This window comes from Colias croceus, chromosome 2, assembly GCF_905220415.1.
Source record: "Colias croceus chromosome 2, ilColCroc2.1".
NCBI classification, from domain to species: Eukaryota; Metazoa; Arthropoda; class Insecta; order Lepidoptera; family Pieridae; genus Colias; species Colias croceus.
The window spans coordinates 202,706-220,534 of record NC_059538.1 but is presented as its reverse complement, the minus strand read 5'-3'; the positions used below and the strand labels follow the sequence as shown (position 1 = coordinate 220,534).

At 35.0% G+C, this 17,829-nt stretch overlaps 2 protein-coding genes across 3 annotated transcripts; one reads left to right on the top strand and one right to left on the bottom strand.

Moving 5' to 3' along the window:
- Positions 1-500: 500 nt before the first annotated feature.
- LOC123702530 (CDGSH iron-sulfur domain-containing protein 3, mitochondrial) lies at positions 501-1,678 on the bottom strand. 2 transcript variants are annotated; one of them, XM_045650307.1, is made up of 4 exons: positions 1,578-1,678; positions 1,320-1,410; positions 816-1,042; positions 501-738 (listed from the first exon to the last, which is right to left on the bottom strand). In XM_045650307.1, the coding sequence occupies exons 1-4, from the start codon at positions 1,655-1,657 to the stop codon at positions 606-608; spliced, it is 531 nt and encodes a 176-aa protein (XP_045506263.1). In that variant the 5' UTR covers positions 1,658-1,678; the 3' UTR covers positions 501-605. The 2 variants fall into 2 exon arrangements, with proteins under 2 accessions (XP_045506263.1, XP_045506267.1); XM_045650311.1 differs by having other exon boundaries at positions 1,499-1,642.
- A 3,271-nt stretch (positions 1,679-4,949) lies between these two features.
- On the top strand, positions 4,950-16,576 carry LOC123698868 (cell division cycle 7-related protein kinase-like). The gene is made up of 11 exons (XM_045645675.1): positions 4,950-5,284; positions 5,363-5,588; positions 5,666-5,759; positions 6,037-6,179; positions 6,501-6,600; positions 6,877-7,008; positions 14,205-14,437; positions 15,110-15,207; positions 15,300-15,323; positions 15,517-15,752; positions 16,372-16,576. Exons 1-11 carry the CDS (start codon positions 5,143-5,145, stop codon positions 16,516-16,518), a joined length of 1,575 nt encoding a protein of 524 aa, XP_045501631.1. The 5' UTR covers positions 4,950-5,142; the 3' UTR covers positions 16,519-16,576.
- Positions 16,577-17,829: the final 1,253 nt, after the last annotated feature.

Below are 17,829 nucleotides of genomic sequence, written 5' to 3'. Positions count from 1 at the left end.
GTAAATGCAGCAGTGGTTCATACATGTTCAGACACAAAGTTCAATAATGTGGGCTCAGCAGCATTGATTAACTATTTATTACTGCTCAGCAGTCAACTGTGATGAACGGGATTGTCATAATAATATATTTTTTAGGCCCATCTGCTTTTTTTTTAATAAAAGAGCAGCTAACTGAGCTTATGGGTCACCTAATGAGGTGATCACCTATTAAGGAGAACAATCTATATAATGTACTAAAACTGATAATATAAATCTAAGAAGTTTATTTGTTTGAACTGTTTTATGTATGGGATTCCCAAGTACTGAGTATTTATATTATGTATCAAGAGTGGAGCAGAGTTGCCACATTTCAAACAGTTTAAACATTCTAAATAATTGACTACATAGTCACAATACTTATCAATATGTACCTATTTCTCAGTAAAATAATTGACAAAACCTACAACAGTTCAATTAGATAATATGATTTTCTTTGATAAACCAATAATTATAGACAAATATCTCTGTTGTAAAATGTTTTATTTTTGCTTAATCTGTTAGTAACCTAAACTCTAATAATTATGTTGTAAAACTAAATAATATTCTGTACAAAGCACAGGTACATTTTACAGTCTGATAGTGGTTGCTTCTTGGATTTCCTTCTGTTTGTGTGTTCCATCGCAGAAGGGCCTATTCTTGGTCTGTTTACAGTTACACAGCCAGTAGTCCTTTGATTCTGTCACTGTAAATCTAATTGGCCTGTAAAAATTATAACTATTTAAGAATCTGATTAAAAAATATGATATCAATCAAATTAATATTAAACTTAACCATACTTTTCTGTAATTTTAAGGTATATGTTCCTATGTGTTCCGTCACAGAATGGCTGGGACTTTGATCTTCCACATAAACACCAGCTATAAGTTTTACCAGCTTCTAATGCTATTTTAAAGGGCTTCTTATCATAGACAATACCATTTGTTTTTTGGTGAGTAGCTGAATAAACGGAAGCTAGTGGATTTGTTGGGATTTCTGGCTTGGGTGGTTTTGTCACATAATTTGCCTAAAAAATATTTAATAAAAGTTAGTTTAAAAAAGATTTGGTCTCAGCGTGATGATTCATAGTCCATAATAAATGCCTTCCTCGATAAATGGGCTATCCAACACTGAAATAATTTTTCAAACCGGACCAGTAGTTCTTGAGATGAGCGCGTTTAAACGAACTAACAAAAACTCTCCAGCTTTATAATATTAAATATAGATCAAATAATTTTTGATGAGAACATTTGAAGGTTAGGTTAATTTTTAAAATGAGTTTATGATGTTGATAATCTACTAACCGTTCTAATTCCTTGGGCAGTTATTCTTTTTGCAACTGTTGAACAAAACATTTTGTAAATGTTTGAGCAACTTCTTATGAGAACCTGAAATCTGTGAAGTTTTATTTTAGGATGCTTTCAGATACTTAAACTATAATCACAAAAATATGATAAAAATGCACTTTATAATTTTTACTCACATAAGGTATTGATAATGTATTTAGGTCGCTTAAATTATGTATTTTATATAATACAAGTCTTAAAATTATCAATCGATACCTATAAGAATTATTTGATTCCAGCTGATAATGATACCTTGGCCCTTGTTGACATTTGTTGTTGACATTGACATAAGTCATAATTTATATATTCTTTATACCTAATTAAGATTTAATGCCTTGCTACAAGACCTTTAAGCACAGCCTTTAGCTAACATTCATTAGTACTTAATATTATGTGGTCAAACAAGGGTCAATCCTATAGATTATAGGCAGTAGGTTCAAAACCTTCAATTTAAAAAACATAATATATGATTCATTACATGTACATCATTTAAATTTCCTTAAAATAATAGTAATTGTCATCCAATGTTCATGAATTATATTGTACTCTGAAGATTATGGCTGTTTTCCAATTACAGAGCACAATGCTTTAAAGCGACTCAGTGGCGCACAATGCCGAATTATGCTGATGCTTAATTTGAACGTGAAACGCACCAGCTGGTTGCGCTAAGTTCAGTATTGAAAAAAAAAAATTCGAGTTAGCAATAACCTCATTAATCCATACTAATATTATAAATGCGAAAGTAACTCTGTCTGTCTGTCTGTTACTCAATCACGCCTAAACTACTGAACCAATTTGCATGAAATTTGGTATGGAGATATTTTGATCTATTATAATAAGGCAACATGCACAAATAAAATATGATCCAAATTTCAATAGGGACAAGCGTAGAAAAGATATTATTTGTAAAAACAACTCTTTTAATACATGTCTGTCTCATAGTTTTTACTATTTTCTTGGGGCATTTTTATACAATAAAATCAATAAGTCCATTTCAATAATATACTCTCTTAAATAGTACATGAAGGTGTAAGACGTCGATATGTAAATGGCTGAAAAAATTAGACTATCAAACATCAGAAAATGTTATTCTTACAATTCGGTAAGTAGAGAAACTGAAACGTACTTAGACCCGTAACACAAGTATTTTATACTTATCGCGGGCACTAGTTTCTCACAATTGATGTATGTGTTGATTGTAGGTACAGTTGTGATGAGAAAATAAATTAATTTAATTTAATTTAATTTAGATTGTACGGAAGTTAATGCAGTGCCAACATAAGTGCCAAAGACTACAGGCACCACAACAGGCACAGTCTGAGGGTAGGTTTATTGCTCTTAGGAGGGCACAGTATTTTAATAGAAGCTTTGATTTGTACAAAAAATTGTATGCAGTCAACTCTCAAGTAGCCTACTCACGATTCAATTTCAGTAACAATCTGTTGACACAATCTGCAGTGAGCTAACAGATTGTGTCGTGAATAGTATAGTTGAGGGCACGTTGATAACCCAACATGTTGCGAATTGGATCGGCGCGGAAGCAACCCGACAAATTGTCTCAGCAGATTGTGTGCGTGTTGGAACGTGAGTATTGTGATTGCTCCAATCTCGGCTCAATCGCGCTGCGCAGTAATCGCAAAATGGCGGTTTTGAGATAAACGCGGGAAAGACATTTTTACATATTTGAGGAAGATGTTTATATTTTATAGCCGTTTATACTTTATAGCCCTTGAAATCTATCAATAAAATTGGAAAAAATACAAGATTTACAAAGATAATTATCTTATATTTCATAAATTAGTATATCCATTAATAATGCGTATTATTGCGTTGAGGTTTAGCATCAGGCCAGGCATCAACGTGACGTGCACACGTTGTGGCAAGCAATCGCGGAATGAAATTGTGTCATCAGATTGAGGGTTGGGTGAATCGTGAGTAGAGAACGCTCAATCGCGACTGCAACAAATTGTTTCAGCAGATTGTTGGTTGTGTTGAACCGTGAGTAGGGCCTTTTAGTCAACTCAAGAGTCAACTGCAAGAAGCTTATATCTAATACACTGGAGATTTCGGTATGAACATTGACGTGTAACAAGAAAATATTGCCCAGTTCATGTTTTTTATCACTTTCACACCTAACTTGGTATTACCACTGTTAATACGAAGTTTTCCCAAGGCTACTATGTATGCTGTAATATTCTGTGCAAAGGGTTAGTTTTTGTACATGAGTTTGTTGATAAATTGCCAACAACGTCGTTCAGAAGCATTGTTGGATGAGACAATTATTATTTATGCTAAATAAACTAAGTATCTGAACCAATTATTAAAAAGGTACTCCCTGATTATGGGTAGTCACCATAATAAAATTGTAGCAACTCTCACTTTGTCAATATGGCATGTGTGTCAAAAAAATTGCGTCGCTTCGAATATTTAAGTTAATATTGTTGCTTATTTAATGAATATTTTCCGAATATAAAGAATGCATTGTAATGTGCAAAATTGCAGAAGTGTTTGGACACCAAATTCTGGCATAGAATTTCACAGGCAAGTGTATATTTACGTTATTTACAATATTCCTCAATACTCCTGCATTTACCTGTTTAGAATCATTTCAATGGCAAAAATTGTAAAATTTTGCATCATTTTAGAAAGCATTCATGTTAAATTTGTTATTTTCCTAATACTTTATCATTTTTCAACAAGTTTTCAATAAACAAAATTAACAAGTAAGGTAACCATGATGACGAGTTTTTATGGATAGTGAAGAGAATATATTATAATAACAATATTATGATGAAATTTAGAACACCATTTCCAAGATTTTTACTAGTAATGAAACAACACTCGACATCGGTATTGCACTCACATGTAGTTATAAGATTGTTCGTTTTTACATTGAAATTTATACTTTTTTAACTTACCTCATATTTTTTGTTTTAGGTATTTCAGCTTTCCAAAAAGTAAAATAAAAAGAAATATATGTGCCCATCAAGGGTAAAATTACTGAGGATTACGACCCAGAAAAAAATACCTTTTGAAAAATAAACTTTGTAAAGAAAATTTGTGCAAGTCTGCTATAAACAGTTTTTCTTTGATGATTCTGGCTTGAAATTGACCCGTCGAAGCAACGCGTTTAAAAAGAAGATCTGAGTAGCTAACAATTTGGTGAACAGCATCTGATGCAAAACACAACTTTCCTCTATTTACAAAGGATGTTAATGCTATATATCGGTTCATATCCAAGCTTTGTAGCCAAAAGTTATTTATAACTATCATTCTATACCAATTAAAATTGTATGTACCTACCTATAAAGTATGACCATAATATTATAATATAAATACTGTTAAAAATATATGTCGTTATTATTTATAGACCATGATTTTTAGTTTTTTCTATTTTGAAAAATCCTGAATTTACAAACCAGCGTGGTCACTCGACAGAAAGAGACAAAAAACATGACTGACGTCATTGAATGTCATAGTTTCTTGTTTCAAGTTAATGGTCATAGTGCAATCTCCAGTGTATTAGAGGATATAAGCTTCTTGGTCAACTGCAATGACTATGGTCAACTGTCACTTACGGTATGTCATGTGTCATTCTGTTAAGTAGTGTCAAGTGTGGTGACTGGTGTCAAGTATTTTGTTTTTACTTTCATTTCTTGTATTTTAAATGTTGCTATGAATTAGGTTAATTTCTTTTCTTTCTTTTTCTTTTTAATTTTCCTTGTTTACTTTTTTCGTTGAAAACTAGGAATATGAAAATTTGATTCTATAAACAAAAGTTATGTCTAGAATAAGAGGTATCGAGGCTAAAATACTAAAACTTCAAAAAGAAGTTCAAAAACAACAATTAAAACAAAATGGGATCAACGAAGAAGATAAAAAGAACAGAGAAGATGCTTTGTGTACCAAGGATGATCCTGAGAGTGGGTATTGGGTAAATATGTTTTTTTTGAATTGAGTAAATTTATCAGTTTAATTTCGTTTTCTTTACTCGATTACAGAGGAACAAATAAAGGAGCTCGTGCTCAAGCTTCCTAAACTGGACAAGATATTTCAAGTACATCGAAAGATAGGAGAGGGCACATTTAGTTCTGTTTATTTAGGTTCTTTGCGCCAGCACTCTGACCTGCCTGATGCACAGAAGCGCTGGTTTGCCATCAAACATCTGGTGCCAACGGCTCATCCCGCGAGGATTGAGCACGAATTGAGATGCCTGCAGGATATGGGGTAATTATTAGCTATACGAAACAGTAATTAAACATTACCAACATAATATTCATTTATCAATTTTGTTTATTTTCCAGTGGAAGGCACAATGTTATTGGTGTAGAGCTCTGTTTGAGACATTTGGATACTATAGTGTTTGTTATGCCGTACATACCTCATAGAAAATTTTCAGTAAGTTGCAATTATTTCAATATGTCTCTACAATTATTCTCTTAGGACTTAGGTTGTATGTGTTCACTTACAAATAGCTTATTGTGTCTTAGATTATGGCAATATTTTATTTATTTTATTTTTTTAAAAAAAATTTTGTTAATTATAAATATTTGCTGAATTTAAATTCTTAAACCTTATATTTATTTTTACAACTAATGCAGTAAATATATAATTTGAGGTTGTTTTTGCTGATCAAGTAAAATATGTAAGTTATAAAATGAATGTGTAATTTCAGGAGTATGTGGGAGATATGAATGCAGAGGAATTGGCGAGGTACATGCATGCCCTGCTGGTGGCCCTGCGACACGTGCACTCTTTTGGGGTTATCCACAGAGATGTCAAACCTAGCAACTTTCTGTATGATCGAGAAAATAGAAGGTTATATTTGATTACATACGTAGTTTAGTTTGTATGATTTGTAAGGAAATATTATTCTAAAATATGTGCTAAAATGATCTTTCACTCTCACTTTTTATGTATTCTCTAAAGAGAACAGCACTTTAAGTCTGAAAGTAGTTAAAATTTTAAATAAAATTAAATAAATCAATTTCAACAATATTGCCAAATGCCAAATTCAGTGTATTGGTGCAATATTACTTTTAGTTAAATTATTTCCCACTTGGCCGGTTTTATTGTTGTTCTTTTTTAATTGAAATTTTACATAGAAATTAAAAAATGGAATATATAATTTGTCTGTAGGTACTTGTTGGTGGATTTCGGTCTGGCGCAACGCGTGTGCGCCGCGCCCGAGCCGCCGCCCGCGCATTCACAGAGCACAGCTAAACGGTTGCGGGAAGAGGTGGGTGATTTACATAATAATAAAATCTATTTATTAATTTTTATTGTAGAATTATTGGTTATAAAATGAAAGTTAAACAAAAACTATGCTACGTAAATTGTATAAAAAAGCAACAAAGGAAAACGTTCAAAATAGCAAAGTATACTCTTGCAATTTTGAATGTTGAAAATTGTAATTGAGTATGAAGGAACTAAAGAATCAATTTGGAATGAAAAAAAAAAATATATATTATTAACATCAGTATTTTGTATTAATCAACAAATTTGGTGTTGGCAGGAAGCGGACTCATCCCCGGGCGCCAAGCGCGTGGCGCTGGACCTGTCGCTGGGCACGCGCGCGCACAGCGTGCCCGTCTCGCGCAGGATCGACGCCATCAAGCAGCACGCGCTCAAGCAGAGCCTGCCTAGGGTAACATGTGATACTAATTGCTTTGTTTTAAGATATGTAGCTGTAGCTGCTTGACAACCTCTTTATATTGAAGCCAATTACTGACTGAAATACCATAGTGAAAATACATAATATAGATTTAAACATATTAATGTTACGTGATACATGATGACTGAGTAATGTGCAATGTGGCAATTTGCATAAATTACGGCACAACAACTTTCCTTGTTTTTTTTTTCTTACAATAGAAATTTATTTGTTAATTTAATATGAGGCCACGTATTATATTTAGTTTATTTTAATAACAGGGCTTGATGAATATTAATATTTCTCTATCTATAGATATAATAAATCTGTAGAAGGGTCAATTCTGTACATTGAAAATATTGAAAAAATAAATACCAGGGGGTGTCCCTGGATCGATACTGTTCGGTCACTAAGGTTGAATTTAGATTGCGATAAACGGAATGGTGATTTTATAAAGAAAAATACGTCTTGCTTGTATGATGCTTTAATTACGACTAATTATGACAATTCAATCCGACATACCGCCCACCAAAACATATTGTTTTCAACTTAAACTCATTAACAAAATATAAACGATAGCATTAAAGTAAAAAATTTTAACTTAACAATGATTGAGTACAGTGGACTGTATAAGGCTAAGCGCGCACCACGATTTTATGCAGCGTGATTATTTTATCGCAGAAATACAACGTATGAGTTACTATGACAATGCGCGCACATGCGATTAAATAATCGCAGCGATTTTAAAATTGTGATTTGTCACATTTTGCTGCGACTGCTCGCGACGCGATTGTCGCGAAAATAAAATGCAGAAAATGAAATTGTATGGTACCGCGCGCACTGCGATAATAAAATCGCACACTCGGGCCCGGCCGGCACTTCACTTGTGTTTCGTCTGTCCAACAGTAAACATCGTAGTGGTATAGGTAGGTACTGTTTGGTAAACATAAACTCAGTAATCTATCAAAGGTTTAAATTTATTTATTTATTTAACACTTTATTGTACAAGAAACAAAATATACATAAAGGTTACAATAATAAAAAAAATAAAAAAGCACAAAGGGCAGCCCTTTGGCGGAATTTTCATTCTATAATAGCCAAAGAATTTTTTGGGATACATCCGAAGTTCATTATATTTCTGACTAGCTTTCCACCCGCGGCATCGCCCGCGCAGTCAAAGAAAAACCCGCATAGTTCCCGTTCCCGTGGGATTTCCGGGATAAAACCGATCCTATGTCCTTTCTCGGGTATCAAAATTTCTCTATACCAAATTTACAGACAGACAGAGTTACTTTCGCATTTATAATATTAGTATGGATAAAAGAAACTTTTGACAATTCTATCTGCTGTAAAAGAATGAGTCAAATATAGACGAATTTTCTTTTTTTTTTCTTCTTATCCTCCGAAGTAGTAAATAAAGACAAGCAACTTGTACGAAATCCATGATGAAAGTGAGTAAGGATCACTATTAAATTATCGCTGTGCGCGCACCGTACTCTCTGCGATTTTCTACAGCGCGATTTTGAAATCGTGTCGCAAAAATTAAAATCGTGGTGCGCGCTTAGCCTAACTGTAAAACTATAAATCATTAACTACATAACTTGATTGTACATAGCTATATAATATTATGTTATGTTTTGGCAGGAATACACTTCATTAAGTTTTTACAAACTTTACATTGAAGAAAGTAACAAAAATATTATGCAGACTTACATTAACGTTAGAGTTTAGGTAATTAAACATTCTTACTTCATAAATGAGATCTTTAAACAAGTAAAACTTAAACAATTCTCAGCACAACTTTCAAATCTTTTGTAAAGTAATACAAACAAATAACTTCAAAATTAATGTGTTTACGATTTCTTATCTTCTTCTAATTTTTATATAAAGTAATTTAGTTTCAATAACAATCAATACATATTAATTTAGCTTGTAAATGTATAATACATAACTCATTTCTTTTTAATCAATTTTATTTGGAAGTAAACTAACCTTGATAACGGTCTCTTTAACTCTTTACTGCCCTTACATCTTACTGTTACTATTCATACTAAACCATCTGAGCCAGGATGGACTTCTTTCACGCAACCTAATAACCATTTAGTAGGTGGTAAGTCCTCTTCCTTAATTACAACGACATCTCCAATATTTGGCGAATGAATGTTGGTGTGCCATTTACTTCGTTTTTGTAATGTGTTTAAATACTCAGATCTCCAGCGGTGCCAAAAATCCTGAGTCATCTTTTGAATACATCGCCATCTTGTGAGTAGGCTAGCATCAGCCTGCTTATAATGAACATCAGGAACACCAATCAATGGTTCGCCAATAAGAAAATGTCCAGGTGTGAGTGGTGTTAGTGTGTCGATAGTCTCGTCTAGTTGGCAAAGTGGACGAGAATTAAGACACGCTTCTACTTGGGCCAATAGTGTAGACATTTCTTCATATGTTAGTTTTGTGTCTTTATTTACTCTTATCAAGTGTCCTTTGGTAGATTCCTCTATATTTGCTTTCTGTAATCTTCCGCCAACTTTCATGATCCCATTTTTATCTAAAAATGGCGAAAGTTTGACTAGTGTACTTCTGGGTTTAACTCTTCCTTCCTTCTTTATGTCATCCAAATCTTTTTTATAAACAAGTCCTTGATAATATTTAATACATATCTTTAATACTTCTTCCATTTCTTCTACTTGTATGTATCTTTCTTTCGGACATTCTTCCTTAGGTCTCAAAAATCTTCTACAATATGACAAAACTCTTTTCATCCGCGATAAACTCGAAAATCTTTCCCAAATTGGTGTTTCAAAATCTTCTTTTGTGTTGTGTAAACTCTTCAATTCTAAATCTGTTTCTGGAATATCTGTTTTTGTTGTTTTAGCGTTACTTTTATCTTTCAGCCATTCTGGTCCATTCCACCAAAGGTTCGCACTTTTCAATTCGCAAGCTTTAATTCCTCTTGACGCGATATCTGCTGGGTTCTCAGCGGATCGTATATGATTCCATCTGCAGCAGTCTACAACTCTCAAAACATCTGCCACACGATTAGCGACAAAAGTCTTCCACTTACTTGGGTGAGACTGCAGCCACGACAAAACTACCATTGAATCTGTATAAGCGTATATCTGCGTGTTCGCCAGTTTAAGTAGATTTGATGTTTCTTCAATGACTTCTGCCAAAAGCGCTGCTGCACATAACTCCAGTCTAGGTACGGTAAGCTGTTTCAACGGAGCAACTCTTGTGCGAGATGCTATCATGGTAACATAGACATCATCTCTTTCATCGACGACTCTAAGGTAAACGACAGCTGCGTATGATTTCGTTGAAGCGTCTGCGATTAACCATGTATCTCCACCACTTTACTTCTTGGAGCTGTGTGAAGCCATCGTGGGACTTCAAGCGATTGTAGTTCAAGTAAGTCATCTCTATAGTATATCCATTCTTCTACTATGTCACAGGGTAACTCATCATCCCATCCCTTGTTACAAAGCCAAAGCTTTTGCATCATGACCTTTGCCACTATTACTACAGGAGATAGCCACCCAAAAGGGTCAAACAAACGTGCAACATCGGAAAGAATAGACCTTTTTGTCACAGGAAGTATTAATTCAGGTAAGTCTATAGTTATTTTAAATGTATCACTTCTTCTATCCCATGTTAAGCCTAATATTTTTATTATTTTATCTAGTTTAATTTCTAAATTTTCTCTTATTGTATTATCATCTTCTTTTATGTATTGTATGACTTCTTCAGCATTACTGGACCACTTTTGCATGTTAAATCCTCCTCTTTTTAATACAATCTTTATTTCTTCACAGAGCTTCTTTGCCTTTTCTACTTCTTCATGACCCCCCATTAGATCATCAACGTAAAATGATGTTTGAATCGCATTAGCAGCTTCAGGATATTCTAGCATTTCATCATTTGCTAATTGTTTCAGTGTTCTGACGGCAAGGAATGGTGCTGCGGCCGTTCCGAACGTAACCGTTAAAAGTTTATAACTTCTTAATTCCTCGTCTGGATTGTCTCTCCAAACAATGCATTGTAATTTTGAGTGGTCTTCAGACATCTTAACCATTCTGTACATCTTTGTTATGTCTCCAATGAAGCAAATCTTATTAATTCTCCATAAAGTAATAAGACTGCGAAGATCTCTTTGTAGAACAGGACCTACTCGCATTAAATCATTCAGTGATAAACCGTTGGAGCCCTTAGCTGAAGCATCGAAGACTACACGGACCTTTGTAGTCTCCTTGTCTTGTCGAATGACAGCATGATGAGGTAAGTATATAGTGTTCTTGTCATCATCATCTTCTAACTTCTTCATGTGACCCATACTAATATATTCTTTTATAACCTTTGTGTATTCTTCTTTTAGTGATTTGTCTTTAGCAAATTTTCTTTCTAATTGTTTGAACCTCTTTATTGCAGTATCCTTAGTGTTTCCTATTTGTTCAATTGTTTCTTCTAAACTTTGCTTTAAAGGTAGTTGTACTATATATCTTCCTTCGTGATCTCTTTGGGTTGTCTTTGTATATATATCTTCACATTCTTCTTCTTCTTTTGTAAATATCTTCTTCTTGTTGTATAAGAATGTGTCTATTTCCCAAAAAGATTTAAGTAAGTCATTGTCTTCTCTAATGAACATACTTCTTAGTGTTTTCGTGTTGTTACGGTCAGCATGTGTAGTCTGGCCAGATAAGATCCATCCCAGACTAGTCTTTTGGGCTACTAAACCGTTGTGTAGGCGTATGATGCCGTCTTCGATAATTCTTGTAAAAACTTCTACACCTAGTAAAAGGTCAATGCTGCCAGGTGTTCCGTAAGTAGGGTCAGCTAAATCGATAGTTTCCATTGCCGTCTGCAGTGAAATCTTCTTGGCAGGCAGAATCGATGATATTGTTTTCATCACATAAGCTTCCATTTCAATAGGCGACGATTTAGTGTGTAATGACAATTGTACCTTATACTTCAAGTCTTGTTTTTCTTCACCTATACCCGATACTGTACCATGTACTCTTTTCTTCTTTAGGTTTAGTAAATCGACAACTCTTGACGTGATGAAAGACGCTTCTGATCCCTGGTCTACAAGTGCACGAAAACGATGAAGTTCACCTGACTTGCTTTTTATGTAGACTATCGCCGTAGCAAGTAGAACCCTTTTACTAGATTGTGGTTCGCTTGAGTAATGCGCTGTGACTTGTGCTTCTGATGTTGGTGCGCTTGTTGGAGTCGTTGTGTTGTAATCAATCCCTTGCTTCTTCTCTAAGTGTAATAGGGAATGATGTCTTCTTCTACAAATTCTGCAAGACGTTTGTTGTTTACAATGTGGAACGGTGTGATTGGGAACTAAACAATTAAAACATAGCTTATTCTTGAGTGCAAATTGATGTCTGTCTTCAGTAGTTTGTTTAGAAAATTCGTTGCAGTGATAAATATAATGATTTTGCTGACAAAAGATACACATCGGCTGATTGTTACTTATTAAATGTGAATTCTTAATATTCTTAGCGGCATGGAATGATCTTTGTGTTGACGATCTCTCTTTATTTGTCGTTTGTTGACTGTTCGATGTTATCATTTCCAAGGTGCGATACTTTAACTCAAGAAATTTATTTAAATCTTTCCAACTAGGCAACTCTTCCGATTCTTGTTGATAAATATATTCTTCCCATGATTTGTGTGTCTCCTGGTCTAATTTTTGTAGAATAATATAAATTAATATTGGACCCCATGTATCGGTAGAAATTTGCATATTTTGTAGACTATTTAAACATTCATTAGTTGTGTCCAAAATGAATTTAATTTGTATCGATGTTTGTGTATTTACCTTACGTATGCCAAAAATCTTTTAAATACGGAGTTTATAATAATCCTTTTATTACCATAACGCTTCTTTAAAGTGTCCCAAGCTTGTTCATAATTATTTTCGGTTACATTAATATGTTTCAATAAAGATGCGGCTTCTCCGGTAACACTTAACTTAAGATAATGTAACTTCTGTACCTTTGATAATGACGAATTATTATGCACAAGTGTAGTAAACAAGTCTTGATATGATAAAAATTCATCGTATCTTCCTGAGAAAGTAGGTAACTCGATGTGTGGAAGTTTCACCCCCGAAATACACGGTTCGACCATTGAAACACCCATTTCACCTTGCTGCATCACGTTTTTATTCGCACCCAATAAATCTATCATGTCCGCTTTAAAGTTGATATACACATCTTCGTATTTATAATATTCTTCGTTTAAAAAATAAGGAATCACGCCGCGCTGATCTCTCGTCGTACGTTTCGATAATTGCAAGTGTGCTTCATTAAATAACTTCCAATAGTCTTCCATACACTCCAAACGTGCTTTAATATAGCCCTCCGTTAATCTGACTTTAGGTGATTTTTTAAAATTAATTTGTGTCTTTTGTAACTTCGATGCTAAATCTTCTAACATGTTAATATAACTTTCTTGTTCGGAAGTAATAGTAGTAGCCATTATGTTTAATTAAATTCTTCAATATTATCTTCTTATAAATGCAACGATTCACTTCAAAATCTGGACTTTTAAATAATTAATTATAACTTCTTTTGTCTTGACATCAATTGTAACGAAACTTCGCTAACTCGTAACTCGTAAACAACTTTTTCTGTATAGGATTGCTCGCCGGCCGATGCACTATTGTTCTCGTTATCGCAAAACTATCCGGCTCGAAGGACCATATGTTCGGTCACTAAGGTTGAATTTAGATTGCGATAAACGGAATGGTGATTTTATAAAGAAAAATACGTCTTGCTTGTATGATGCTTTAATTACGACTAATTATGACAATTCAATCCGACAGATACCAAACCCAAATATGTGATTAAAAAAATTTTTGTCTGTCTGTCTGTCTGTTCAGGCATCACGTGAAAACTAACGGTTCGATTTCGATGAAACTTTGTATAATTATACTTTATTATAATTAAAGCCTGCATTATACATGATACTTTTTATCCCGGAAAAATACGTAGAAAAAAATAAATCTTAATTTTTCCGCGCGGACGGAGTCGCGGGCGGAAGCTAGTTTGAAATAAAATCTTTGTTCGAAAATGTGGAAATATTTTTAAAAAGGGTTTATCTTCGTCAATTCCGTTAACGACTGAACCATTATTTTGAAATTTGAGTTGTGTGAGTAATGTCTCTTGGCTCTCACTCGCTAGTTGCAGAGCGCCAGTGTAGCGGCTGCGGTCCCGGCGTGCGCATGCGCGGGGCTGGCGGGCGCATGCGCGGCGGGCGGGGCGACGGGGTGCGCGCGGCGGGGGGCGGCGCGGGCGGCGCGCGCGGGCACGCAGGGCTTCCGCCCGCCCGAGGTGCTGCTCAAGAGCCCGCGCCAGGGCACCGCGCTCGACACCTGGGCCGCCGGCGTCGTGCTCGCCTCCGTGCTCACCGCCAGGTACAGCGCGCCCTGTACTACACTAAGCGTTGTGCAAACAACACATTACCACGCACTGTACGGTGCTGCATCGCAATACACCAAACTACATAATATAAATTACACTTTAATTTACTGAATTACACTACACACACAGTACTGCACTACACAATCTAATATATAAAAATCAATGCCACTTTTCGTTGTAATTCCATAACTCGAGAACGGCTGAACCGATTTCGATAATTCTTTTTTTATTATATTCCTTGAAGTACGAGGATGGTTCTTATGTAGAGAAAACGTTAATATGTACCACGGGCGAAGCCGGGGCGATAAATAAGATATTGCGTTATAAATGTACTCAGTGGTTTTATAACTATATTTGTCATCAGATTAAATCTGCTATTTGATTGAATGACTAGCGCGTGCATTGAAAGACGATAGAATTTACTTTTTCCAAACGTCCACAAGAAGACGGTTGCGAGTCTTTTTCTATGTAGTTAAAGAAAAACACGAACCTAACCTGGGTTAGGTTAGGTTCATGTTCCATCCCTTTATCCAAACCAACGGCCTATGTTAAATGACGTCAAGACGCTAGTCATTCAATCGAATAGCAAATTCAGCCGGATGACTGCGACATGTACAAGTTGATTAATATTTAGTGGGTAATAATACTTTTCATTATGCTTCCAGATACCCGTTTTTCCGCGCGTCAGACGACGTGTCAGCGCTGGCGGAGCTGGCCGACCTGCTCGGCACGGAGCCCATACAGCGCGTTGCAGCTTCGCTTGGTAACTATATTTGGATTTTGTTGCATTAATTTATTATATTTCATTTCAATTATACTTGTTTACAATCAGTTACCTGTTTGTTTCCTTGCAAGCCTGCTCAGCTGTATTTTCATACGGTAAGAATTCTGTGTTCAGAGTTTATATATTATTTGGGCCGGTAATCAGTTCGCGTTTCAAGGGAAAAAAAAAAAACGTATGATTTTTGGAAAAAATCTGTTATTTCCACTAAATATTGTGATATTTTGTGTTACTTTGTACGTTATATTATAAACTACATTGGTTGTTATAAAATATTTGTGACTTCGGCAGGTCGGCGTGTAGTAGTGTCGGGTAAACGCAGCGGCATTTGTTTGCGCAAACTTGCGCGGCGATTACGAGGAGCTCCTCCCATACCACCAACACCTGCTGCACCACCGGCACATGCGGCACTATCGGCACCTGCTTCACATGCAGCACTAGCCCCACCGGCTGCACTATCCGCGTCGAACTGTCTACGCTGTCGGCTTCCGCAGTTGCAGTGCCTGTGCGCTACTAACACTCAACCCGTAAGTTGTACTAGATGTACTGTTTATTTCAAACTCATACATTTATTTATTCAAGTTCTTTAGGAAGAGTTTCAAGACTTTAGCTTCGTTAAGAATTTCAAATCTTAAAAACAGGAGAATAATAATGTACCATTTGCAAATAACTGCATTTTTTATGGATAGCATACACGTTAAATATTGTTTGTATTACAAAGATGTATTGTCAATTAGTTTGCTAAGTACATAATATTACTAGCTTTCCGCCCGCGGCTTCGCCCGCGTTTTCAAAGAAAAACCCGTTCCCATAGGATTTCCGGGATAAAACCTATCCTATGTCCTTTCTTGGGTATCAAAATATCTCTATACCAAATTTCATGCAAATTGGTTCAGTAGTTAAGGCGTGATTGAGTTACAGACAGACAGACAGAGTTACTTTCGCATTTATAATATTAATATGGAGTAATTATTTTAGTTTCAAAAAGAAAAAAAAATACCTGATGTTTTTCTTAAAGAACAAAAATTACATAATAAACATTAGTTTTATTGTTTATTCGAAATTTTAATTTTAATTCATTTATCCATTTATTTATTATGTATACTTTTCATTATTTATAATTATTTATAAAATAAAACATTTAAGAGCCCGAATCCCGACGACATAGTAGTGGCGGATTTCCCGGAGAGCGCGTTCTCGCTGGCGATGCGCCTGCTCGACCCCGACCCGCGCTCGCGTCTCTCCGCGCACGACGCGCTGCAGCACCCCTTCCTGACCCACCTGCCGCACTGACACACTGCCCTACACCACACCACACTACACCAACACACTACACTACACCACACTACACCAACACACTACACTACACCACACTACACCAACACACTACACTACACCACACTACACTACACTATAATAAACTATAACATACTGCACCATAACACACTACACTACACTACACCTCACCACACTACACCACACTACACTACACTACACTACACCTCACCACAACACTGCACTTGCACCAAACCATACTACACTACTCACCTCTACACTACATTACACTACAGCATCTACAGCTTACGCAATTTACGTTGATGTTATGTCCAAATGAGTGTTTATGTGTCTTTTAATTATTTATTTATATATTTAAAATGAACTCTTCAGTGTCCTAATAAAATAATTCACTAATGCAGTCATAGGCACTGGTCATTGTGTACCTACTGCTCATATGTTGCTTATGGACATATCACTGATTTATTTATTTATTTAACACGATATCACGCAAACATGTAATATCGTATTAAATATGGAACTTAATCAATTTTATCACACGACATACTACAATGCACGCAATATTGTCTCGTAATTCGTGCGATACGCCATATTATACTTTAATTCGTGCATGCACTAGGACAAAATACATTTTTAACACAAGTCTTGTGACACAATATGTTTTGTTTTTCAAAGATAGGACATGATCCTCGATATTCCAACAAGTATTTTATAATTTGACCCCCATTATTTAGAGTAGTCATTTTACTTTTTAACTGTTACCATATCAGCCAAAGTTGATCGACATTAAGAATAATTTTTTTTAAGAAGTAAGTTCTTCTGAATGCGCACAAAATTGATGGGTGCTATACATTTGGTGGATGCTACAATATAATTCTTCGTATTTTTCTTTTCGCACTTCAAATTATTAAACCCACCATTATAGTTGCGACTAAATATATTTTGTAGTTTGTTTCTGGCTGCAAAAGGTGAATATGTGAATGGCATAATATTTTTAGTAGAAAATTTTTGATAGAAATTTGTTGATTTTAAAGTCAATTTTTATTCTTGAAATACCTATCAATGAAATAAATTATTAAATGTAATGAAATAGAGATTGCATGCAGCTAGTATTTACAGGGAGTATTATTTTAATGACTATGTGATGTAATGATAATAATTAGCAGTTAACTTGACTCACAGAATGATATCCTGGTGATTAAGACAATGCAAAGATTGAAGTCTCTTATCTATTCAATATAATAAGTATTTTATGAACTGACAACATTTTTCTTATGTATTGTTTCAATGTAATACGGACACAAATGA

Coding starts and splice junctions, on each gene's coding strand:
- LOC123698868 (XM_045645675.1), top strand. CDS start 5,143: ATGTCTAGAATAAGAGGTATCGAGGCTAAAATACTAAAACTTCAAAAA. Junction 5,589..5,665: donor AGATGCCTGCAGGATATGGG/GTAATTATTAGC, acceptor TTTATTTTCCAG/TGGAAGGCACAATGTTATTG. Junction 6,601..6,876: donor CTAAACGGTTGCGGGAAGAG/GTGGGTGATTTA, acceptor TGGTGTTGGCAG/GAAGCGGACTCATCCCCGGG.
- LOC123702530 (XM_045650307.1), bottom strand. CDS start 1,657: ATGACTTATGTCAATGTCAACAACAAATGTCAACAAGGGCCAAGGTAT. Junction 1,043..1,319: donor CTGCCCAAGGAATTAGAACG/GTTAGTAGATTA, acceptor AATATTTTTTAG/GCAAATTATGTGACAAAACC. Junction 739..815: donor TACCTTAAAATTACAGAAAA/GTATGGTTAAGT, acceptor TAATTTTTACAG/GCCAATTAGATTTACAGTGA.